Source organism: Vulpes vulpes, chromosome 1 (genome assembly GCF_048418805.1).
Source record: "Vulpes vulpes isolate BD-2025 chromosome 1, VulVul3, whole genome shotgun sequence".
Lineage (NCBI taxonomy): Eukaryota > Metazoa > Chordata > Mammalia > Carnivora > Canidae > Vulpes > Vulpes vulpes.
The window spans coordinates 123,650,665-123,670,713 of NC_132780.1; the positions used below are offsets into that span (position 1 = coordinate 123,650,665).

The following is a 20,049-nucleotide window of genomic DNA, read 5'->3' on the forward strand; positions in this document are numbered from 1 at the left end:
GGAGGTGGGGGGGGGGCAAGGGAGGGTGCAAATCCGCTTAAGGGCTGAAGTTGTTTTCTCCTCCTCTTCCCCTTCCCCTTCCCTACAGGAATCGGGGTTTACCAGTTTCATTCGAGCGCTCCGGGAAGGAGACCACGAGAGACTGGGGAAGAAGAAGGAAGAGTTGTGATTCCTGCCTCAGAGAGAGCTTTTCCATTACACTGTGAAATGATAACCTGCTTTGTTGTTCTTTCTGAATTTCCACGTGTTCTGAAAACAAAAATTTTTATAGCCGCTTATGGCCATTTTGTACAATTTTGAAATAAAAGTAAACCAATTGTTTGGTGTTGTGGGCTGTTTCCGCAGAGCTTGCACTGACGGAGATGGACACTCGTGTGGTCCCGCATCTTCTGGGAGGCGGACAGACTCGTGAGGGCAGCAGTCGGCGTGAGGAGGGTGGCAGGGCCGCTGCCCCCTTGGCCAGGGGAGAGCAGACCACAGGATATCCTGTTGGCAGTGACCGCTTTGGGGAGGAAATATGTGTCAATAATGAGGGAAAATGGGATGCTGAAGCTAACGGTGGCGACCAAGTACTAGCTCAAGTACTACTAGCACACCGTCAGGGTGTGCGGCTTTGTCTTTCTGGATTGGTTCAGTTTGGGCTGTTTTCCTGGAACTCATTTACATGTTTCTCTTTCTTCAACTATTTCTGTCTTCTCTCTTCCTTTTTTTTTTTTTTTTTTAAGATCTTATTTATTTATTTATTCATAAGAGACGCAAAGAGGCAGAGACACAGGCAGAGGGAGAAGCAGGCTTCCTGCTGGGAGCCTGAGGTGGGACTCGATCCCAGGACCCCGGGATCAACCACTGAGCCACCCAGGCGCCCCTGTCTTCTCTTTTCCTCTCTCCAGTCCCTGCCTGCTGTCCTGTCACAGGAAAGCTGAGTCTCCAATTTGGGGATGAGCCCCGTGGTCAAGCCCAGGCTCAAGGGGGCATCTAGAACGGGATAGGGGAGGGAGCTTTGGGCTGCTGCTTGCTCTGCACTCTGTCTGGAAGGGACAGACGTGGGTGGCATATTGTCCGTAGGCATGCAGGTGCTGGGTCAGGCCCCCGTCCCCCCCACCACAGTAACCTCCGAATGTCACCTCCGTGTCCTCCACGGATGGGTCCCATCCAGGTTCCTGCTCTGCCTCCTTCCTGCATGACATCTCCTGACCGGCTTTCGCACCTGTCGTGCTTTCTGCATCGCTGGGTGACTTAGCACCAGCCCTGTGCCTGGCAGTGCCAGCGGAGCCGGAGAACCCTGGGATGGGTCTTGTCCTTCCACTCACTGGTACTTCTCCCCAGGGAGGAGGACAGCCCCGCTCTCTCTGCCTCAACTTTTGTTATAAGCAGGGATTAGTTATAATCCTGGCCTTGGATTTGGGCGGTCCAGAGGGGGGTTGCCTTAGCTGGCTGCAGTGCTTAGCTGCTCACTTGGGTGGTTTTGTTGGCGACTCGACCTTCAGGAACAGCTTTGTTTCCAAGACCAGCCCCCTCTCTGTGGCCCCTGTCCTTCCTGCTGTTGGGTCCACTGAGGAGAGGACCAATAGTCAGGAACCGCAGAGCCCCTCATGGCTGTGCTGACAGGTGCCACTGCTCCGTTAGGCCACATCGGAGGGTCCTAGCTCCCCAGTCCACCCCCTGCCACTTCAGCCTTGCTTTTTTTTTTTTTTTTTTTCTAAGCACGCATTTCCTCAGCAGTAGCCCTGGTCTTGCCCCAGGTGAGTGAACCTGAAAGAAGCAAGCTTACATTTAAACACATGTACTGAGCTCCTGCTGGGTACTGCATGCTGTTGCACAAAAAGCCACGTCATCCTGACCCTGTGTAGTGCACCCATTTGAGCAAGGGGCTCCTGGGAGCATGAGTGTGCACAGACATGCTTTTCCTTAATGGTGATCTGGAGGTTTTGTGGGAGGAACGTATTTTCTTATGTCTTCAAAAAAATTTTTTAACTGCATCTTTAGAACACTACCTGACAAAAGCCACTTCCTGACTGAGGACCACTGTCCTCATGGTCAAGGTGTGCGGCTTTGTCTTTGTCCATCCCGTAGCTCCAAGGTCAGATGTGCCTGGCCTGGCTTCTTGGGAAGGGCTCAAAAGCACCGGGAAATGGTAACCTCTTCACTTCTCTGTTTGCAGGATTTGATAATTACAAGGCTTTGGCCGAATGTCTAGTGTTGGGGCACCTGGGTGGCTCAGTCAGTTAAGCGTCTGCCTTTGGCTAAGGTCATGATCCTCAAGTCTGGGATCGAGCCCCACATTGGGCTCCCTGCTCAATGAGGAGTCTGCTTCTCCCTCTGCTCCTCACCCCCCTCATGCACTCTCTCTTTCTCTCAAATAAATAAAATCTTAAAAAAAAAAATGTCTAGTGTTTGCCATGACTTTGGGCATGAGCTGAGCAAGTTCACCTCAGCTTTGGGCCGTGGCCTCTATGGACAGAGCTGCACTCCATACCCCCACCCTCGTCTGCACACTCTCTCTCCCACCCTTCACCCTATTCTCCAATTCTGGAGCTCCGTGCAGATGAAGCCAGTATCATGGCATCTAGTGAGTTCCATTCCTTGTGGCCACACTGTTTCATTTGGAGTTCATTTCTCTGCAGGAAGTATGTGGGTTAGGAGAGAGTTGGTTCCTAATCTTCTTTCTGGGCTTTGGCATGAGCTTCACCTCACTATCTCTCCTTTGGGCTACTGCTGCTGTTTCCCCTCCCCACTGGTTTGCCTTAGTTTCCCGCCTTACTCTGCATCCCCCATACCTCTCGCCCACCAGTGATTCCCCATCGCTGCCTAACTGAAGCTTTCAGGGCTGGTCCCCCAACCCTTCTCATCCTTCCCATGCTACTGCCTTCCTTTCAAGAGGTGTTTGGCTTCCAGAAACTTCTATGCCGGGCACAGGAAGGTGATGCTCTGAGTTTAAGAAGTGGTGTGTTGGGGGTGTGGGGGGTATCTCATTGTTATTTTGATTTGCATTTCCTTAATGATTAGTACTATTGAACATCTTTTCAGTGCTTTTTGGCCATTTTTGTCTTTTGCCCATTTGCCAAATGGGTTGTTTGTTTTTTGTCTTTGGTGTCTTACGGGAGTTCTGTATATCTTCTAGGTATGAATCCCTTATCTGATCTGTGATATGCAAATATTTTCTGGCATTCTGTGGGTTATCTTTCCACTTTCTTAATAATGTTCCTTGATGCACACAAGTTTTTAATTTTGATAAAGTCCAGTTTACTTTTTTTTCTTTTGTTGCCTGTGCTTTTTGTGTGATATACAACAAGTCATTACCAAATCCAATGTCCAAAGTTTTTCTCCTATATTTCCCTCTAAGAGTTTTATAGTTTTAGGTCTTATGTTTAGAACTTTGATCCATTTTGAGTTCAGTGTAAAGTAAGGGTCCAGCTTCATTGTTTGGCTAGAAACTAGATATGGCTATTCAGCTTCGCCACCACCATTCTTCCCTCATTGAATAGCCTTGGTACCCTAGTCAAAAATCATTTCACCATATATGTGAGGGTTTATTTCTGGGCTCTCTAGTCTATTGCATTGGTCTCTATGTCTGTCTTTATGCCAGAGCCACAGTTTGGATTACTGTAGATTTGTAATAAGTTTTGAAATTAGTAAGGAAGATTCTTCTAACTCATTCTTTTTCTTTTTTTTTCTTTTCTCTTTTTTCTTTTTTTTAATAATAAATTTATTTTTTATTGGTGTTCAATTTACCAACATACAGAATAACACCCAGTGCTCATTCTTTTTCAAGATTATTTTGGCTGTTCAAGATCCCTTGAAATTCCACATGTTGACGCCATTAATCATGTGTATAACTTTCAAAAATCATGTGTATAACTTTTCAAACAACTTTCAAAATGCAGAACTATTCCGTCACTACAGAGATTTCTTCTGTGTTCCTTTATCTTCAAACCTGTTCTCTCTTCTTTCTCTTCACCAACACTGGCGGCCAGCAACTTGTTTTCCATCTCTATATACTTTGCTCATTTGGAGAATGTTAGATAAAGGGAATCATACAATAAGTAATCTCTTAAGATAGATTTTTTCATTCTGTGTAACGTCCTTGAGATCCATCCATATTGTAGGTGTCAATATTTTGTCCCTTTTTCTTGCTGAGCAATAGTATTCCATGGTATGGTCGGATGTACCACAGTTTAACTAAGTAGGGGACATTTTGGTTGTTTCCAGTTTGAGACCATTACAAATAAAGCTGCCTTCTGTTTAGATGTAAATTTTTATTTCTCTGGAGTAAATACCCAGGAATATGACTGTTGGGTCATACCTTAAGAATGTGTTTAGCGGGCAGCCCGGGTGGCTCAGCGATTTAGCACCTGCCTTCAGTCCAGGGCATGATCCTGGGGACCCAGGATCAAGTCCTACGTCGGGCTCCCTGCATGGAGCCTGCTTCTCCCTCTGTCTGTGTCTCTGCCTTTCTCTCTCTCTGTCTCTCAGGAGTAAATAAATAAAAATCTTAAAAAAAAAAAAAAAGAATGTGTTTAGCTTTTAAGGAAATTGCCAAACTTTTCCAGAGTGGTTGTACCATTTGCTTTCTTACCAACAATGTATGAGAGATCCAGTTTCTCCATATCCTGCCCAATATTTGGTATTATCATTATTTTTTAAATTTCAGCTGTTCTAATAGGTGTATAGTAATATATCATCATGGTCTTACTGTACATTTCCCCAATAATTAGTATTGTTGGATATTTTTTCATGTGTTTATTTGCCATCTGTATAGCCTCTTCTGTGAGATGCCTGTTCATGTCTTTTGTTCATTTTCTAACTGGATTATTTTTTACTGTTGAATTTTGAAAGTTCTTTATATATTCTAGATACTAATCCTTTGCCAGATATGTGACTTATAAATATTTTCTCTCATCTGTAGCATGTTTTTTAATCTTAACAGGATCTTTCAGAGAACAAAAGTTTTTAATTTTGACAGAATTAATTTTTTTCATGGGTCATGCTTTTGGTGTCATATTTAAGAACTCATCACCAAGCCCCAGGTCCTACAGTTTTAATTCTATGTTTTTTTCTTAAGTTTTACATTTAAATATATGATCTATTTTGAGTTAATTTCTGTACAAGGGATGAGACTTAGATTATGTCTGTGGATGTCCAGTTGTTCAGCACTATTTGCTATAAACTATCTTTCCTCTACTGCATTGCTTTTGCACCTTTGTCAAAAAGCAATTGGCTGTATTTACAGAGGTCTATTTCTGGATTCTCTGTCCTATTGATTATATACAATATATATGATATATATAATTATATAATATTATGCTTACATAATGTACTTGTTATACAGTAAGTCTTGAAATCAAGTAGAATGATTTCTCGCATTACCTTTTTTTTCTGAAAATTGTTTTAGCTGTTGCAGTTCCTCTTCCATGTACATTTTACTTATTTTTTTCAGATTTATTTATCACTTTTAGAGAGAGCAAGTGTGCATGGGGAGAGGGGCAGAGGGAAAGAATCTTCAAGCAGAGTCCCCACTGAACATAGAGCCTGAGGCGGGGCTCCATCACACAACCTCATGACCTGACCCAAAACCTAGAGTCAAGCACCTAACTGACTGAGATACACAAGCACCCCTTCCATATAAACTTTAGAATATCTTGCCTATATCAAATTTTTTTCTGGGATTGTATCCTTTCAGATGATTCAGGGAAAAAAAATACATAGATCTGTTTATTGATATGTACATATATATACACACAGAGAGAGAAAGATAAAGCCAAAGACCCAAAATTTAAGTAACTGGGTGAATCTTAGGCAAAGGGTATAGGTGACCTTTTTAGAAGTTTGAAATTTCATCAAAATAAAAAGTGCTCCCCATCCCGGCCCCTGGAAGAAAAAAAAAAAAAAGATTATACATGGAAAAAAAAAGGCCTGACCTCATTATATAAACTCAACGACCCAGTTCAGCAGGGAGGGCCTGAGTTTAACTCTCTCTAGGCAGTCATACTTTCTGTGTAGCCAGGACCCAGAGTTGCCCCTGTGCTCCCACAGACTACAGAACTTGGCTGAATCTGGCTAAGTTTGCTAGAGGGAGTCACCTCAGTGAGATCACAGGCCAGCCTCAAGGGGTCACAGCACCAGCAGGAACGAGGAGGTACCCAGCCAGGACTGGAGAAGGAAGGAGAGTGCATGCAGCCCAGGTTTCAGAGGCAAACAGCCACGGAATACCCCAAAGCAGACCCAGCTGCCCCTCAGAAGTGTTGACCAGCAGGGGATGCAAGGATCTGCAGGACCTGCTGTGGATCTAGGTCCCTCCTTGGCTGTCTTGAGGGCAAAGTGAAGGTTTGTCTGCACCCTTGTAGAGGAAGGAGACTCTGGAAGTTTGCCTAGGGAGTCATCCTCCAGTTACCCAAAGAGAATTTTCAGCTTATTGGATCAGACTGAGATCACTACTTCTACTAGATCAAGTAATAGGAAAACACACCCACATACATTTTTCTCTGCATGAGTAGGCACTCTGCAAACACACAGCACCTCCATTTCTGATTGTAGTGTCCAGTACTGAACAAATAAGTCCAGGTGAGAAATGGCCAGCAAAGGGGAAAGCACCATGAATCCCACATTCCAGATCTTGTAAGACATATCTTGGCTAATCTAGTACAAGATTACAGGCTCACTGTCAACAAATCCATCAAAACTTTTTCATACTGTTCACAGAGAAGACCAATCCCTGATAGTTCATTTTCACTGAATTTTTTCCTTCATTGATCTTCAAGGTAATACATGTACATGTGTTACAAGAAACTTTGAAAAATGCAGAAAAGCATGCAGGAGAAAATTTAAATCACTCAGACTTGCTACTCCTCTGTTATTCAATATGTTGGTATACTGTCTTCCAATTTTTTAAAAGGTTCTCTCTCTCTCTCTCTCTCTATCATCTATCTATGAGATAGAGAGGGCTTGCAGAGGGAGCGGGACAAGCAGACTGCCCTGAGCACAGAGTCCTACCCAAGGGCTCAATCCTACTACCCCAAGATCACAGCTTGAGCCAAAATCAAGAGTAAGATGCTCAATCAACTGAGCACCCCCATTTTCCAATTTTTTTAAAATCACACATAAATGAAATTTTTAAGACCTGTGATAGGTACTGTCAACTTTCCTTCCATGGTATGCCTATTTGTACTCTTACCAAGAGTATATAAAATTAACTGTTTTAAAAAAACAAAAACAAAAACAAACAAAATTCTGGCTAATGCTGGAAATTATAATTTTTAAAGATCTTTGCAAATTATATTTTTGATACAATTATAAGACAAAATTATTCTGGTTACATTTATCTCGAAAATCCATCTTTGTTTTAGCCTACCAGGATGTTTTAGATTCTGTTTTTGTCCCTGACAAGCTTTCTATCCTTAACTTCATGTCACTTGCAAATTTGATAAGAATTAAAATGTGAAAGATAGAGTAGAGCCTAGGATGTTGTAACAGGCCAGTAGAAATTTCCTGTCAATCCGTTAGTTCAGCATCTATAGGCAGCATCCTCCCCATTTAACTAGTTCCTAACCCACCCAGTTGTCCCAGCCTCCAACTCCAATTTTCCAGCTTTTCCTGAAAAATACAATGAAAACTGTCATCAAATGTTTTGTTGAGGTCTGGATAATACTGTGTCTACCACACTCCTCTGCTCAATCAATCTAATAACCCTATGAAAGAACAATAAGCCTTCATCTGTGCACAACGCCTTACAGTTTGGAAACATCTTTAGCTTCCCCATTTCATCCAGCGCTCACACCTTTCCATGGTGTTGTGATGAAGAGGCCGAGGCTCCAGGAGGCCAGATGAGGTGAGGCAACTTGTCCAAGTTCACAGCAGTGGTGAGTAGCTGAGCTCAGAAGCAATGCAGGGGCCCTTTCTCTCCCCCATAACCAACAGGACTTTCAGTTCGTGATGCTTCTTTCTAGTGGCTATTGCTTCCTTTCCAACAGCCACTAGTCTTTACTGAACTTACCAGCATAATGCTGCTTAGTACGACTTCCCTTTCCTGGACTATGACATCGCCACGTCTCACATATTTTCAGGACCCGATGGGGAGATTTGTCTGGGCCAAAATATTTGAAATTATTTAGAGCAAGCAAGTGCTCTTCTTCAAACTCTCAACCAGGGTTGACCTTTTACAGATTTGTCTTTATTTTCTCTATCTTCTCTGCAAAACTAAATCAATTAATACCTAATACTTAAAAATACATTAAATGTATATGATATATTTATATTATACATAAAATACGTATTTAGTTATTAACTTAGTGTGCCTATATTTTTGTATATGTATTTATATATTTTTATATGTATGTGTATATGTATATGTGTATGTTTATATAGAGAAATATATTTTTTGAAATGTATATATTTTTATATATGCACACTAAGTTAATAACCAAATTATATGGCTCAGTGGTTGAGCATCTGCCTTCGACTCAGGGCATGATCCCAGGGTTACAGGATCAAGTCCAACATCAGGCTCCCTGCATGGAACCTGCTTCTCCCTCTGCCTGTGTCTCTGCCTCTCTCTGTGTGTCTTTCATGAATAAATAAATAAAATCTTTTTAAAAAATAACCAAATTATATATACACATATGTGTAATTGTGTATATATATATGTGTATATATATATATAAAACATATATAGGGAGAGAGAGAGAAAGAGAAAGAGAGACTGAGAGAAAGAGGGAGAGAGAGAGAAACTGTTTATTGTCTTCCAGTTTCATGCTCCAAAAATGATTGCTGTCAAGTTTGATGTGTATCCTGCCAAAAATTTGTTTTCTTTTTTTGGCTCATAAATGAACACATAGTATGCTTTTTATGTGTGTGTGTACACATATATGTGTACATATATGCATGAATATGTACGTGTATGTAGAAACACAGATTCAGAAAATTCATTTCCACCAAGATCACATACAGTTGGCCCTTGAACAATGTAAGGATTAGGGGCACCAACCCCCATGCAATCAAAACTCTGCATGTAAATTGTAACTCCCCAAAAACTTAGTTGCCAATAGCCTACTATTGACCAGAAGCCTTACTGAAGACATATTAAGTCAATTCACAAATATTTGATACGTTATATACATTATATACTGTACTTTAATAATAAAGCTAGAGAAAAATATTTTAAAATCATAAGGAAGAGAAAACATTTCACAGTACTATATTTATCAACAAAGTCCATGTTTAAGTGGATTTGCACAGTTCAAGTCCATGTTGCTCAGGGGTCAACTGTATACATTCATTTGTATTTTTCCTGGTATTTTAAAGGACATCTCAAATTTATTTCATTTTAAAGAATCAAAACCCAGCCTTTTTCCCCCAAAATGGCTAGCCATTTGCCCCAACGCCGTTTTGAACAAATCTTTTCCCCACCGAAATAACATTTTATCAATAGTAAATTTCAAAATCTATTTGAGTGCCCCGTCCCACTACCTTATCCATTTTCATTTCATTTTATTTTTTAAAATCCCATTCTAATTACTTTTTTAGTTTTAGAATTCCCCTGGCTGTTTTGCAAGTCTTTTTTCAGGTAAACTTTCTGTCTTCGATCCCAGTTCCTTATCATCAGAGATCATCCTATCCCTTTCAGAACAGTGATTGTTCTTTTTGACAGAGTAAGCAGACAACAGTTGTGGCATTTCACTTTTCTTCCTCATCCATCGACATGATGCAGTTGGATCCAAGCAGTGAGCCCAGGTTTCCTTCCTCAAACCTCTCACTCTTGACTTCATTACAGCAACCCCTTGTCTTGTCCATAGCTCTTTGTTGCAAACGTCGGCTGGCTGGGTTTCCCAGGAACCCCTTCCAGATCTCCTTATATGCCCTCTTTGTTCCCTGTTGCTTTCTGATTGAGCTGCCTCCTAGCACAACCCCTGCTGGGTTCTTCCCCGTGTGTCCTCCTTTTCTTTTCGCTGAGATCATTGCCAATTGTAAAGTCAACACGCATTTTCAGGAATGTTTTCATCCTTCCAGCCTCATCTCCTCCTCCAAGTATGTCAGTTTAGCGGAAAGGCATTCTTTCAATGACAGCACCTCACGACCTGAGCTGAGGGTTATGCCCCCTGGACCTCAGACGCCCCCTCCTCTCTGGAGCTCTCAGTCCCTCGCAATGAGGAAAAGGAAGGAAGAGATCCCACCAGCATTTCATCTTTGGAAATCAGTAACCCCAAGGGTTGAATTCTCTGAGATCTCCAGAATTTTCTGCTACTTCACTCCTTGGGAAAAGGATAGATTGACGTTCTTGCCCACTTCTTCCCAGGTACAGTGGTTCTCAATCCTGGCCTCATGATTAATCGTGTGGAGACCTTGCAACACTCTCAGGGCCAGGGTCCCACCCCAAAACCACTGAATCAGAATCTCCGGGAATGGGTCCCCGGCATTGGTGTGTGTTAATGGATCTCTAGGTTGTTCTAATGTACAGTTGAAGTTCAGAACCGGTGTGTTGAGTCCTGCAGGCTTCACTCGTGTGCATGACCAAGCTTACACATAAGGGAAGCAAGGCTAGGGGAATTTGGGAAAATCAAGGGAAAGACATTTTTTCTGAGATTATTCTGCAAAGATGGAGATTTTTCATTATGATTAAGTAATTAAGTTGCTTGTAGTCTATTGCTACCTTTAAGTGTCCTGAAAATTGATTCTAAAGCAACACTCACTAGGAAGCTGTATATGTAAATCTGTCCCCATTATCAATGCAGTGCAGATCCATGCAGCTAAAATACCTTGGCTCTAGGACTCCAGGGAAGCCAAGTAAGTGATGGTAACACCACCACTCTATTTGCGCAGACCGTAGAGTGAGCAGGACATGCAGAACCTGACATTTCAAACGTTGCCACATCACTGGGCGATCAGCCTGGCAAGTAGGCTGGGAGACTGCCAAGCAAATGTCTCCTCTAACAGGATGTTGAAGTCTCCGCAGACGAAGACTTTAATTCCTGTCATCATCCGACTGCTTGCAAACCTTCCACTTTCTGCACCGAGGAAAGAAATTGGTCTGGGCTTCAAAATTCTTCTATCAAGAAATAAACTAACATGTGAAAGCGTAGAGGGGCTTATCTGAATGCAAGCAGACACTGGGGTTCAGAAGTCTTTGACACGTTGGGAAATAAGAGGGGTCTGAAGAAGGTAAATTGCTGATAGCCGTAACTCTGCAAACGAATTGGAGTAAACCAAGCTCATCAGCCAGGGTGAGAGGGAAGGCCGGGCAGCCACATGAGGGGGCAGCGGAATCTGGGGGCGTCCCTTTGGCGCTGTGTGTATTACACCCACCCTCTTGTTTGCAGCCTCACTTTTGGGTGTACCTGGGGCCCCCAAATCCTAAACCTGCCCAGAGTCCTGTACTGTGAATCTGCTTCTGGGCTTTTCCTCTGCGGCGCTGGGCTTTGGATCAGCCGAGCCAGTGACCACCCACCACTGGCGGAGATGATGGGTCAGTGCCCAAAACCATTGTGAAGAGGTACATCTCCCAGACTCCCTTACAGAGGGTGCTGCCGGCCCTGGATCCACCATGTGTGAGGGTTAGGGTTAGGGTTAGGGTTAGGGTTAGGGTTAGGGGTTAGGTTTAGGTTTAGGGTTAGGGGTTAGGGGTTAAGGTTAGTGTTAGGGGTAACGGTTAGAGGTTAGGGTTAGGGTTAGGAGTTAGGGTTAAGGTTAGGGTTAGGCTTAGGGTTTATACAATTTAGGGGGCCGCTTTAAGGAAAAGAATACAAAACCAGTGACAAAGATGAATGTTTATTCAGAATGAAAAGGAGAAATCACAAATAAAACACCTAAAAAGCTGAAATATACCAGAAATAACATCCAGAAAAAAATACTACATTTTCATTAATTAATTAATCAATTAATTAATTATGGAATCTGCTCAACTATCATCTCTTCAGGGAGCCCTCCTCTCTCACCACCTCATGCAAAGGAGCCAGCTCCTTTCCCATTAGTCTCCATCACTTACCTTGCTTTCTTATATTCGATAGCACATGTCTCTTGAGATGTCATGTCTATTATTATTTGTTTGCTTGTTGTCTCTCTTCCTCACTGGAATGTAAGGTCTGGGAGGGCAAAGACATTTTATGTCTACTTTTCCATATTGCTCCAACACTCAGAATGTGGTCAGTGCTCAAAGGGTATCCATTGAGTAGTTTGGAAATTTTTGCATGAATTCAATATTTTACAAACTATATGTAGAGTATGATCCAGTTTTTGTAATAATATGCATAAGAATATGCTAGGAAAGGAGAATAGAAATAAGTAAGTCAAAATATTAAAAGTGATTATATCTAGATGATAAAATTATGGGTGATTTTCATTTCCTTTATCCTGCTTTCGTAGATATTCCAATTTCTTTTCAATGAGGTGTTACAAATTTTAGGTAAATTAGATGTAAGTTACTGATGATGAAATGTTAAGTGAGAAAAGCTAGATATAAGATGTATCTAATAAAGGGGCACCTCAGTGGCTCAGTTGATTAAGCATTTGCCTTCAGCTCAGATCTGGATCCTGGGGTTCTGGGATCGAGGCCGCTTTGGGTTTTCTGCTCAGTGGGGAGCCTGCTTCTTCCTTTCCCTCTGCCCCTCTTTGATCCTGATTTATTCAGGTTTTGGGTTTGTTTTGTGTTAAAAAAAAAAAAAAGGACTCAAAGTAAATACAACAATAAATAAATAGTAGTTACTTTTGGAAGTTGGAATAACAGGAAGTTTTCATTTCTCCTTACTTTTTTTGTGTTTTTGCAGTTTTTATAATGAGCATTAATTACTTTGAAAACCTACAAAAATTAAGACAAATAGTAAGAAAATGTCTTAAGAAATATTAAGAAAAAAACCCAGAAGTTATAAAAAAAATGAGGTCTCCTTAACTAGAGATGCAGCTACATATTTGGTGGTGGTCAAAGAAAGGACAGGGGAAGACAAAAAGAAGGGCACCCAAAAGGAGGGAATAATGTGGGAATTTAGAGCTTGATGAGATTAAGGTAAAATAGTAATAAGAAAAGAAAGAAGAAACCAACTAGAGGGAGGGATGAATATGATGATGGAGAAGGAGAAATGGAACAAAAGCCTTCACATTAAGTAAGTTGTGCTTTCCTTCATTTGATTCAAATATATGCCTGCCATCAGAGCTTCCTAAATTTTGGAAAAATCCAAAGTTAAGTGGTAAGTAAATGGACATTATTTTGTAAACTTCTGATGGACTTTTTAAAAGAGCAGTGAAGAAAAAAATACATTTTGAAATTGCCCCAAAGCCTTAACTCCAGTTTTTCAAAAGAGGCATCTGAGTCAGGATATTCATGACTCGACCCAATTGTGCATTAATTTCAATGGTGATGATTGACCATAACTGCAAATAACAGGACACATTCTTGTGGTCTCCTAAGACTACCAGGGTGAGAGAATAATAATGATAATTAGGACATGGTGAATCCACCTTCTCACTGTGAAATAAAATCCCAAATATAAGTAGTTAACATTCATGAAAGCAGCATGTGAATAATCAGATAAAAGAAAAGTACTTACTGAAGGCACAAAAACACTTAGTGAAAAGTCCTTTAACATTATTTTTGTAGCATAATAAAATAAAAATGTGTTAGTTTTAAAATTCATAGCTTTTCTAAAGGAACTCCCTGAGACTTACTGCCTACATATAAAATTACTTTAAAGAGAGAAGTAGGGGACTGTATTATAAAATGGAAAGAAATTCAGAGTTCCTTTTTATTAGAATACACATTGATATGTGAAAGTGCTTTTAATTAGAGATAATTAAAATAATCAGCTATATTTAAAATAATTACATACTAAAAGAGGTCTATAAAATGATGGGAACTTGGCTATAAAATTTTAACATGAGCAATATCAAGGCATGATAATACCTTACCTAAATGAATATGTTTTTTTACTAGTCTATCTGTTCACCTCACTTGCCCTTCTGCCTAGGGGAAAAAAACCCCAAAACCTCACTTATATACAGACCCTGGTTCAGCAGGTACAGAAGAAATTTACTGGAGTTGTATCTCTATGACAAAGTTATAAACATAAATTTACTATCGAAATAAAATTTGAAAGATCCCCTGAGCTATATATTCAAATTCATATATCTATAGCTATAGATAGGTACATATTTAATATATGACAGATCTGACCATGTTTCTCACAATAATAATTAAAGGAAATAAAACTAGGATGTTGCACCTACAAAAGATGTTGAATTTAAGCACTTATAAAATGAAATGCAAATTAAAACAAGGAGCTTTTTTTCTTCACTTAAATTAACGAAGTATTTTTTTAAATGATGGTACCCAAAACACCATCATCAATCATCACCGACGGCATTTTAAAGTGAATCAAACCTTTTGGAAAGTAATCTGGCAATATGTATGGAGAAAATTATAACTTTCAATTTAGCAATTCTAGTTCTAGGAATGTATCCCAAGGAAATAACCCCAAGCATGGAAACAGCTATAAGCAAAGAAAATATTCACCTATGCATTACTCATGATACGGAAGAAAAAAAAAAAGGAGAGAGAATTTTGTGGAAAAATACCAAATATTTAATAAAAGAATAGTTAATGTGAACTATGGTACATTCGTTTGATATATTCTGCAGCTGATAAAATGCTAGTTATGAAAACTAGGGAGAAACATGGTAATCTTATGGTATGCTAAATTTAACAACAGAATGCAAATTTATATATACTGTATGACCGCAATTCTTCAAAGATATGCTAAAAAAAAAAAAGAACCAGAAGTAAGTACATGAAGATGATAATGATGGGGTTACTAGGGTGATCAGAGTGTGGGCACTTTTATTCTTTTCCTCTACTTTCTGCATTTTTGTGATGTGATTATATTATTTTAAAAATGAACATGTTATTAAAATTTTGGACTGGGGATTTGCTGGTGTGTGTTTTTTTTATTTTTTTGTTTTTTTGCAATGTTTTTCTAGCATATTCTCCAATTCCACTATTTCTCTGAAGGCTTAATAAAATTAGATAGTATAGCCTTAAAGTAAAATTCTGGGGAAAATTCTTAGGTAAATTACAGATGAAATGCTCATAATGAAAAATGTAAAAAATATGTATGGAGACAAATGTTTAATCTAGTATGATTCCTATTTTTAAAATTTTTTTTATTAAAAATAAGCATTGGCTGAGGTGTCTGGTTGGCTCATTTGGTTAAGTACCACATTCTTGGTTTTGGCTCAGGTCGTGATCTCAGGGTCCTAGGATGATGCCCTGAGTGGGGCTCCACACTTGGCTCAGATTCTGCTTGAGATTCTCTCTCTCCTTCTCCTTTAGCCCCTCCCCTCTCTTTCTCTCTCTCTCATGAATAAATAAATAAATCTTTTTTCAGAAAAAAAGCCTTGACCTTCTTATATATGACATGAAAATCACAAGCAACAAAGGGAAAATAGATAAATTGGATTTCATCTAATTTAAAAACTTGTTCTTCAAAGGACACTACTGAGAAAGTGGAAAGATGGGGCAGCTGGGTGGCTCAGTTGGTTGAGCGACCGACTCTTGGTTTCAGTTGAGGTCATGATCTCAGGATTGTGGGATTGGGCCCTGTGTCAGGCCCCGCTTTGAGCTGCATGTCCACTTGTCCTTCTCCCTCTGCTAACCCCGCTCGTGCTCACTCTGTCATAAATAAATTAATCAAATCTTATTTTTTTTAAGTGAAAAGACAACTGCAGAGTGGAAGAAAATATTTGTAAATCAGATATCTTATGAGGGATTTGTATCAAAAATATGCAATGAATTTATAACTCAACAATAAAAAGACAAGTAATCCGATCTTTCAAGTAGACAAAAGATTTACATAGACATTCTCCAAAGATACACAGATGGCCGAGAAACACATGGAAGATGCTCAATATTACTAGTCATTAGGGAAATGCAAATTGAAAGCACAGTGAGGTACAACTTCACACCCACTAGGCTGGCTATAATCGAAAAGACAGACAACTAGTTTTGGCGAGGATGTGGAGCAAGAGAAACTCATTCATCCTGGTGGGAATGTGACATGGTGCACCTGCTTTGGAAAACGATTTGGAAGTTCCTCAAAAACATTAAACAGGGTTGTCACGTGAGCCAATAATTCCACTCCTAGGAGAAATGAAAATGTATATCCACACAAAACCTTATATGTGAATCTTTAAAACAGCCGTATTTAATAGCCAAGAAGAGCAAAGAGCCCAATTGTCCATCAAGAGTTGCATAAAGAAAAGGTGCTATATACATACCATGGAATATTATTCCATGGAATGAGGTTCTGGTAAGTGCTGCAGCATGGATCAACTCAGAAAGCTCCATCCCAAGTGATACAAGCCAGTCATCATAAAAGACCACATATTGTATGATTCTATTTATATGAAGTGTCCAGAGTAGGCAAATCCATAGGGATAGAAAGTGCATTAGCGATTGCCCAGAGCTGGGAGGTAAGAGCGTGGGGGAGTGGATATGGAGCTGCTTTTTGGAGTGATGAAAATAATCTAAAATTAGGTGGTGGTGATGATGGCACACCTCCTTGCAGCTACTAAGAACCATGAATCCGCACGCGTTAAATGGGCCACTTATGTGGTATGTGAAGTATATTTCAACAAAGCAGTTGAAAAAGAAATAATGTCACCTCTATTTTGACCCAAGGGTGTGCAAAGAAAGGATGAAAGGAAATACAGCAATAAATTAATAACAGTTACCTCTTGATGTAACCTCTAGAATGATAGGTAATTTTCATTTGTCTCCTATTTTTGGTGTTAACCAGTATTCCTATCAATAACTAGGTATTATCAGAGGGCCAGTGAGGCAGAGCTGCTAAACACTTCCCTTAGGGACCAGACCACTATCCTTGCTCAAGGCTGCTATTACCTAGTCGTGCGATGTTGGACAAGTCACCCAACCACTTCTGCGCACAAGACATGATGATTATTTCTCCGTCCTGGGCTGTTTTAAGCAACAACATAGAAAGTTTGTGTAAGTGCACAGCACGGTGCGTGGCCTGTGGAAAACTCAGTAACTGCAGGTTAGTGAGAGGAGTCACAGGAGGAGAACCTTGGTGGCTGTAATGCTAGTGGCAGTACTGATAAGAGGCCCACACTGCCAAGAGAAAATTAAGAACGTCCACGCTCAGTTGCAAGGCCCTCTCCCTGCAGGTCGGTCAGCTATTGTAAGTGAGGAGGGCAAGGAGGGCATCTCCCCAACTCCCAGGGCTTTTGCAGAAAATGTTGAGAGAAGCCTCCTTTTGGGTTTTTGGGCATTTTGAATTACTAATACTGGTTTTTGTGTTTTTTTTTTTTTTTTTTTTTTTTCTCTGAGCTTGTGGAGCCCAGAGGGAAGCCAGCTCAGAGGCAGAGTGCTTTTTTTTTTTTTTTTTTAAGTTTTGCTGCTTTTTGTTTGTTTTTGTATTTTTAAAGATTTATTTGTTCATGAGAGACACGGAGAGAGGCGCACAGACAGGGGCAGAGGGAGAAGCAGGCTCCCTGCAGGGAACCTGATGCAGAACTCAATCCCAGGACCCCAGGATCATGCCCCGAGCCGAAGGCAGATGCTCAACCACTGAGCCCTCTGAGCATCCCTAGTTTTGCTGCTCTGTACAATTAATTGTTCCCTTTCTTCTTTTCAAAACTCACATCCAAATGATTGAATTCGAATTTCTCCTTCATTGAAATGAAATTACCTCCTCAGATTCAAAAAACAATACTTTGGGAGATATAAAGTAATAGACCTTAATGGGATGGAAGATTTATTTAACACTATCAGATCTCTTCTGTCAGCATAAATTCTACAATTGTACTGAGCTTTTACCCAACGAGGGAGAAATTAGGCTGGATTTTTGCTCTTTTTATACTTGGATTTGCTGTTGAGATGAGTGTGAAAAGTCGGGATTAGTTGTTTCTCTAAATAAGTGGCCACATACTATGGTCACGTGCATCAAAAGCTAGCAATTTTTTACTCCGTCAAGAATTTTCCTGATACCGGTGTCTGGTAGAGGCAGCACAATGCATTCCTCATCCTGTTTGCTCTTCTTGGGCCCTCAGGAAGACGACGTTCCCAGCCTCTCTCCCAGGTATGGATGTCTGCGGCCTTTATCACGTGAAATATAGGGAAGCAAAGTAAGCCCCCTTCAGTTTGGCTCTTAAAACCTGTGTGATCCTCTGGCTCTCTCTTCCCCACTTGCCATGTGTTCGAGATGAAAGAGCCAAGATTCCTGAGTCCCTCTTTGGAGAGGAGCTGCCAAGGGAGCAGCCCGCCGACACCAGATTGTGACATGAGTGATAAATAAAGACCTTTATTTAGTATCTTAAGCCTATCCTGTCTCATCTAAAACAAACTGCATTTTAACACAGAACCCCTCAAATTCTCCCATAACAGGGTTGGTGCCACATGATATTAATTTGGGTTTAGTAACATACTAAGTAGGATCAGACGTTCATGAGGCCCGTGTCCTTACATGTGACACGTGGCATCTGGATATTTATGTTCTTTTTGTTCTTTATGTCCTTTATGTTCTTTTGCCTCCCACATGAAAGAGGGCTTGTGCTTGCCCATGCCAGGGATGTGACACCCTTCACCGGAGCTCTCTTTTCTCTCTCTATGGGCTTCTCTCTGCAACCGGCACTCACTGGTCCTTCACTGTAGCCAAGTGCAACAGTTCAAAAGGGTTGAGTGCATGAAAAAGGGTGTACTCTACGAAATACCTTCCCCTGAACACAGGATGATAGTCTTTTTCCCCTTTTGGAAAAAAAAAAATGTTTGGTAACCAAATTACTAATTAGAGAGATTAGCATACCGCCTCTCTTCCTAAGAATCCAGAAGTTCTTTGTATTTTATAAGCCATCACGTTTATATTGCAAAAATCTCCCCCACTAATTCATAAGCACCTTACAGTTAAGGAACCAGGCTGGGGGGGGGGGTGTTTTCTTTTGTTTTTATTTTTATTTTTTTTAAAGATTTTATTTATTTATTCATGAAAGATACAGAGACAGAGAGAGGCAGAGACACAGGCAGAGGGAGAAGCAGGCTCCATGCAGGGAGCCCGACGTGGGACTTGATCCCGGGACCCCAGGATCACACCCTGGACCAAAGGTAAGCGCTAAACCACTGAGCCACCCAGGGATCTCCATTTTGTTTTGTTTTTAATCTTAAGTCCTGAGAGTTGGGTTAATCTTACTCCTGATTCATAGCAAATTATCATTATCACTCCACATAAGGCCCCTTTCTAGTTTTATATGATTTTATTTTATTTCTACCCATTCACTCTGATAGTCACCCACCAATGTATCTGATATATGTTGTTAAATATGTATATATCCTTTTCAAATATGGTGTGTGTGTGTGTGTGTGTGTGTGTGTGTGTGTGTGTAAAATCTTTGTTTCATTTCCATGGATATTAAAAATCTGGTGCAAACTCTGGGCTGGCTTCTAGAATGTAAGTAAGTAAACCACTTCCTCCACAGACTTTCAGGTAACAAGCTGATGATTAGACTATGCACCTTTATTATATTTATAGGGTTTTCAATGCCCTTTGAAATGTGATTAGGTCTTTTAAGGATCGTGGACCCTTACGATACTTAGCTTATAAATAATTAAATCCTATTAATACTCCAGACTGACTCAAACCTAATTTATTTCAAGTTCTGAGTCTCAGTAGAGGAGGCCTTGGCTCACTACTTTCAAAATAATGTCACTGCCTCATTCCATCTTCCCCTCAATTCATTTGAGTGGTAAAATACAGGTGACAAAAGAGGGGGAGTTGTGCAGAGTATTATTAAAATACAGGATTTTAGGGATCCCTGGGTGGCGCAGTGGTTTAGTGCCTTCCTTTGGCCCAGGGCACGATCCTGGAGACCCGGGATCGAATCCCACATCAGGCTCCCGGTGCATGGAGCCTGCTTCTCCCTCTGCCTGTGTCTCTGCCTCTTTCTCCCTCTGTGTGTGACTATCATAAATAAATTTGAAAAAAAAATAATAAAATAAAATAAAATACAGGATTTTATTAATTTGAAAAAAGCCTTCAAATTCCAGAAAAGCAGAGAGAATAA

The 20,049-nt window shown here is 40.6% G+C and overlaps 1 protein-coding gene across 1 annotated transcript in view; it reads left to right on the top strand.

Annotated features, from left to right (window-relative positions):
* Positions 1 to 321, top strand: part of PDIA5 (protein disulfide isomerase family A member 5) — a 93,360-nt gene extending 93,039 nt beyond the window's left edge. The window contains exon 17 of the mRNA XM_072725135.1: positions 89 to 321. Coding sequence (XP_072581236.1) covers positions 89 to 169 — 81 coding nt within the window. The 3' untranslated portion in view covers positions 170 to 321. The remainder of the gene's footprint in view (positions 1 to 88) is intronic.
* The last annotated feature ends 19,728 nt before the right edge of the window (positions 322 to 20,049 follow it).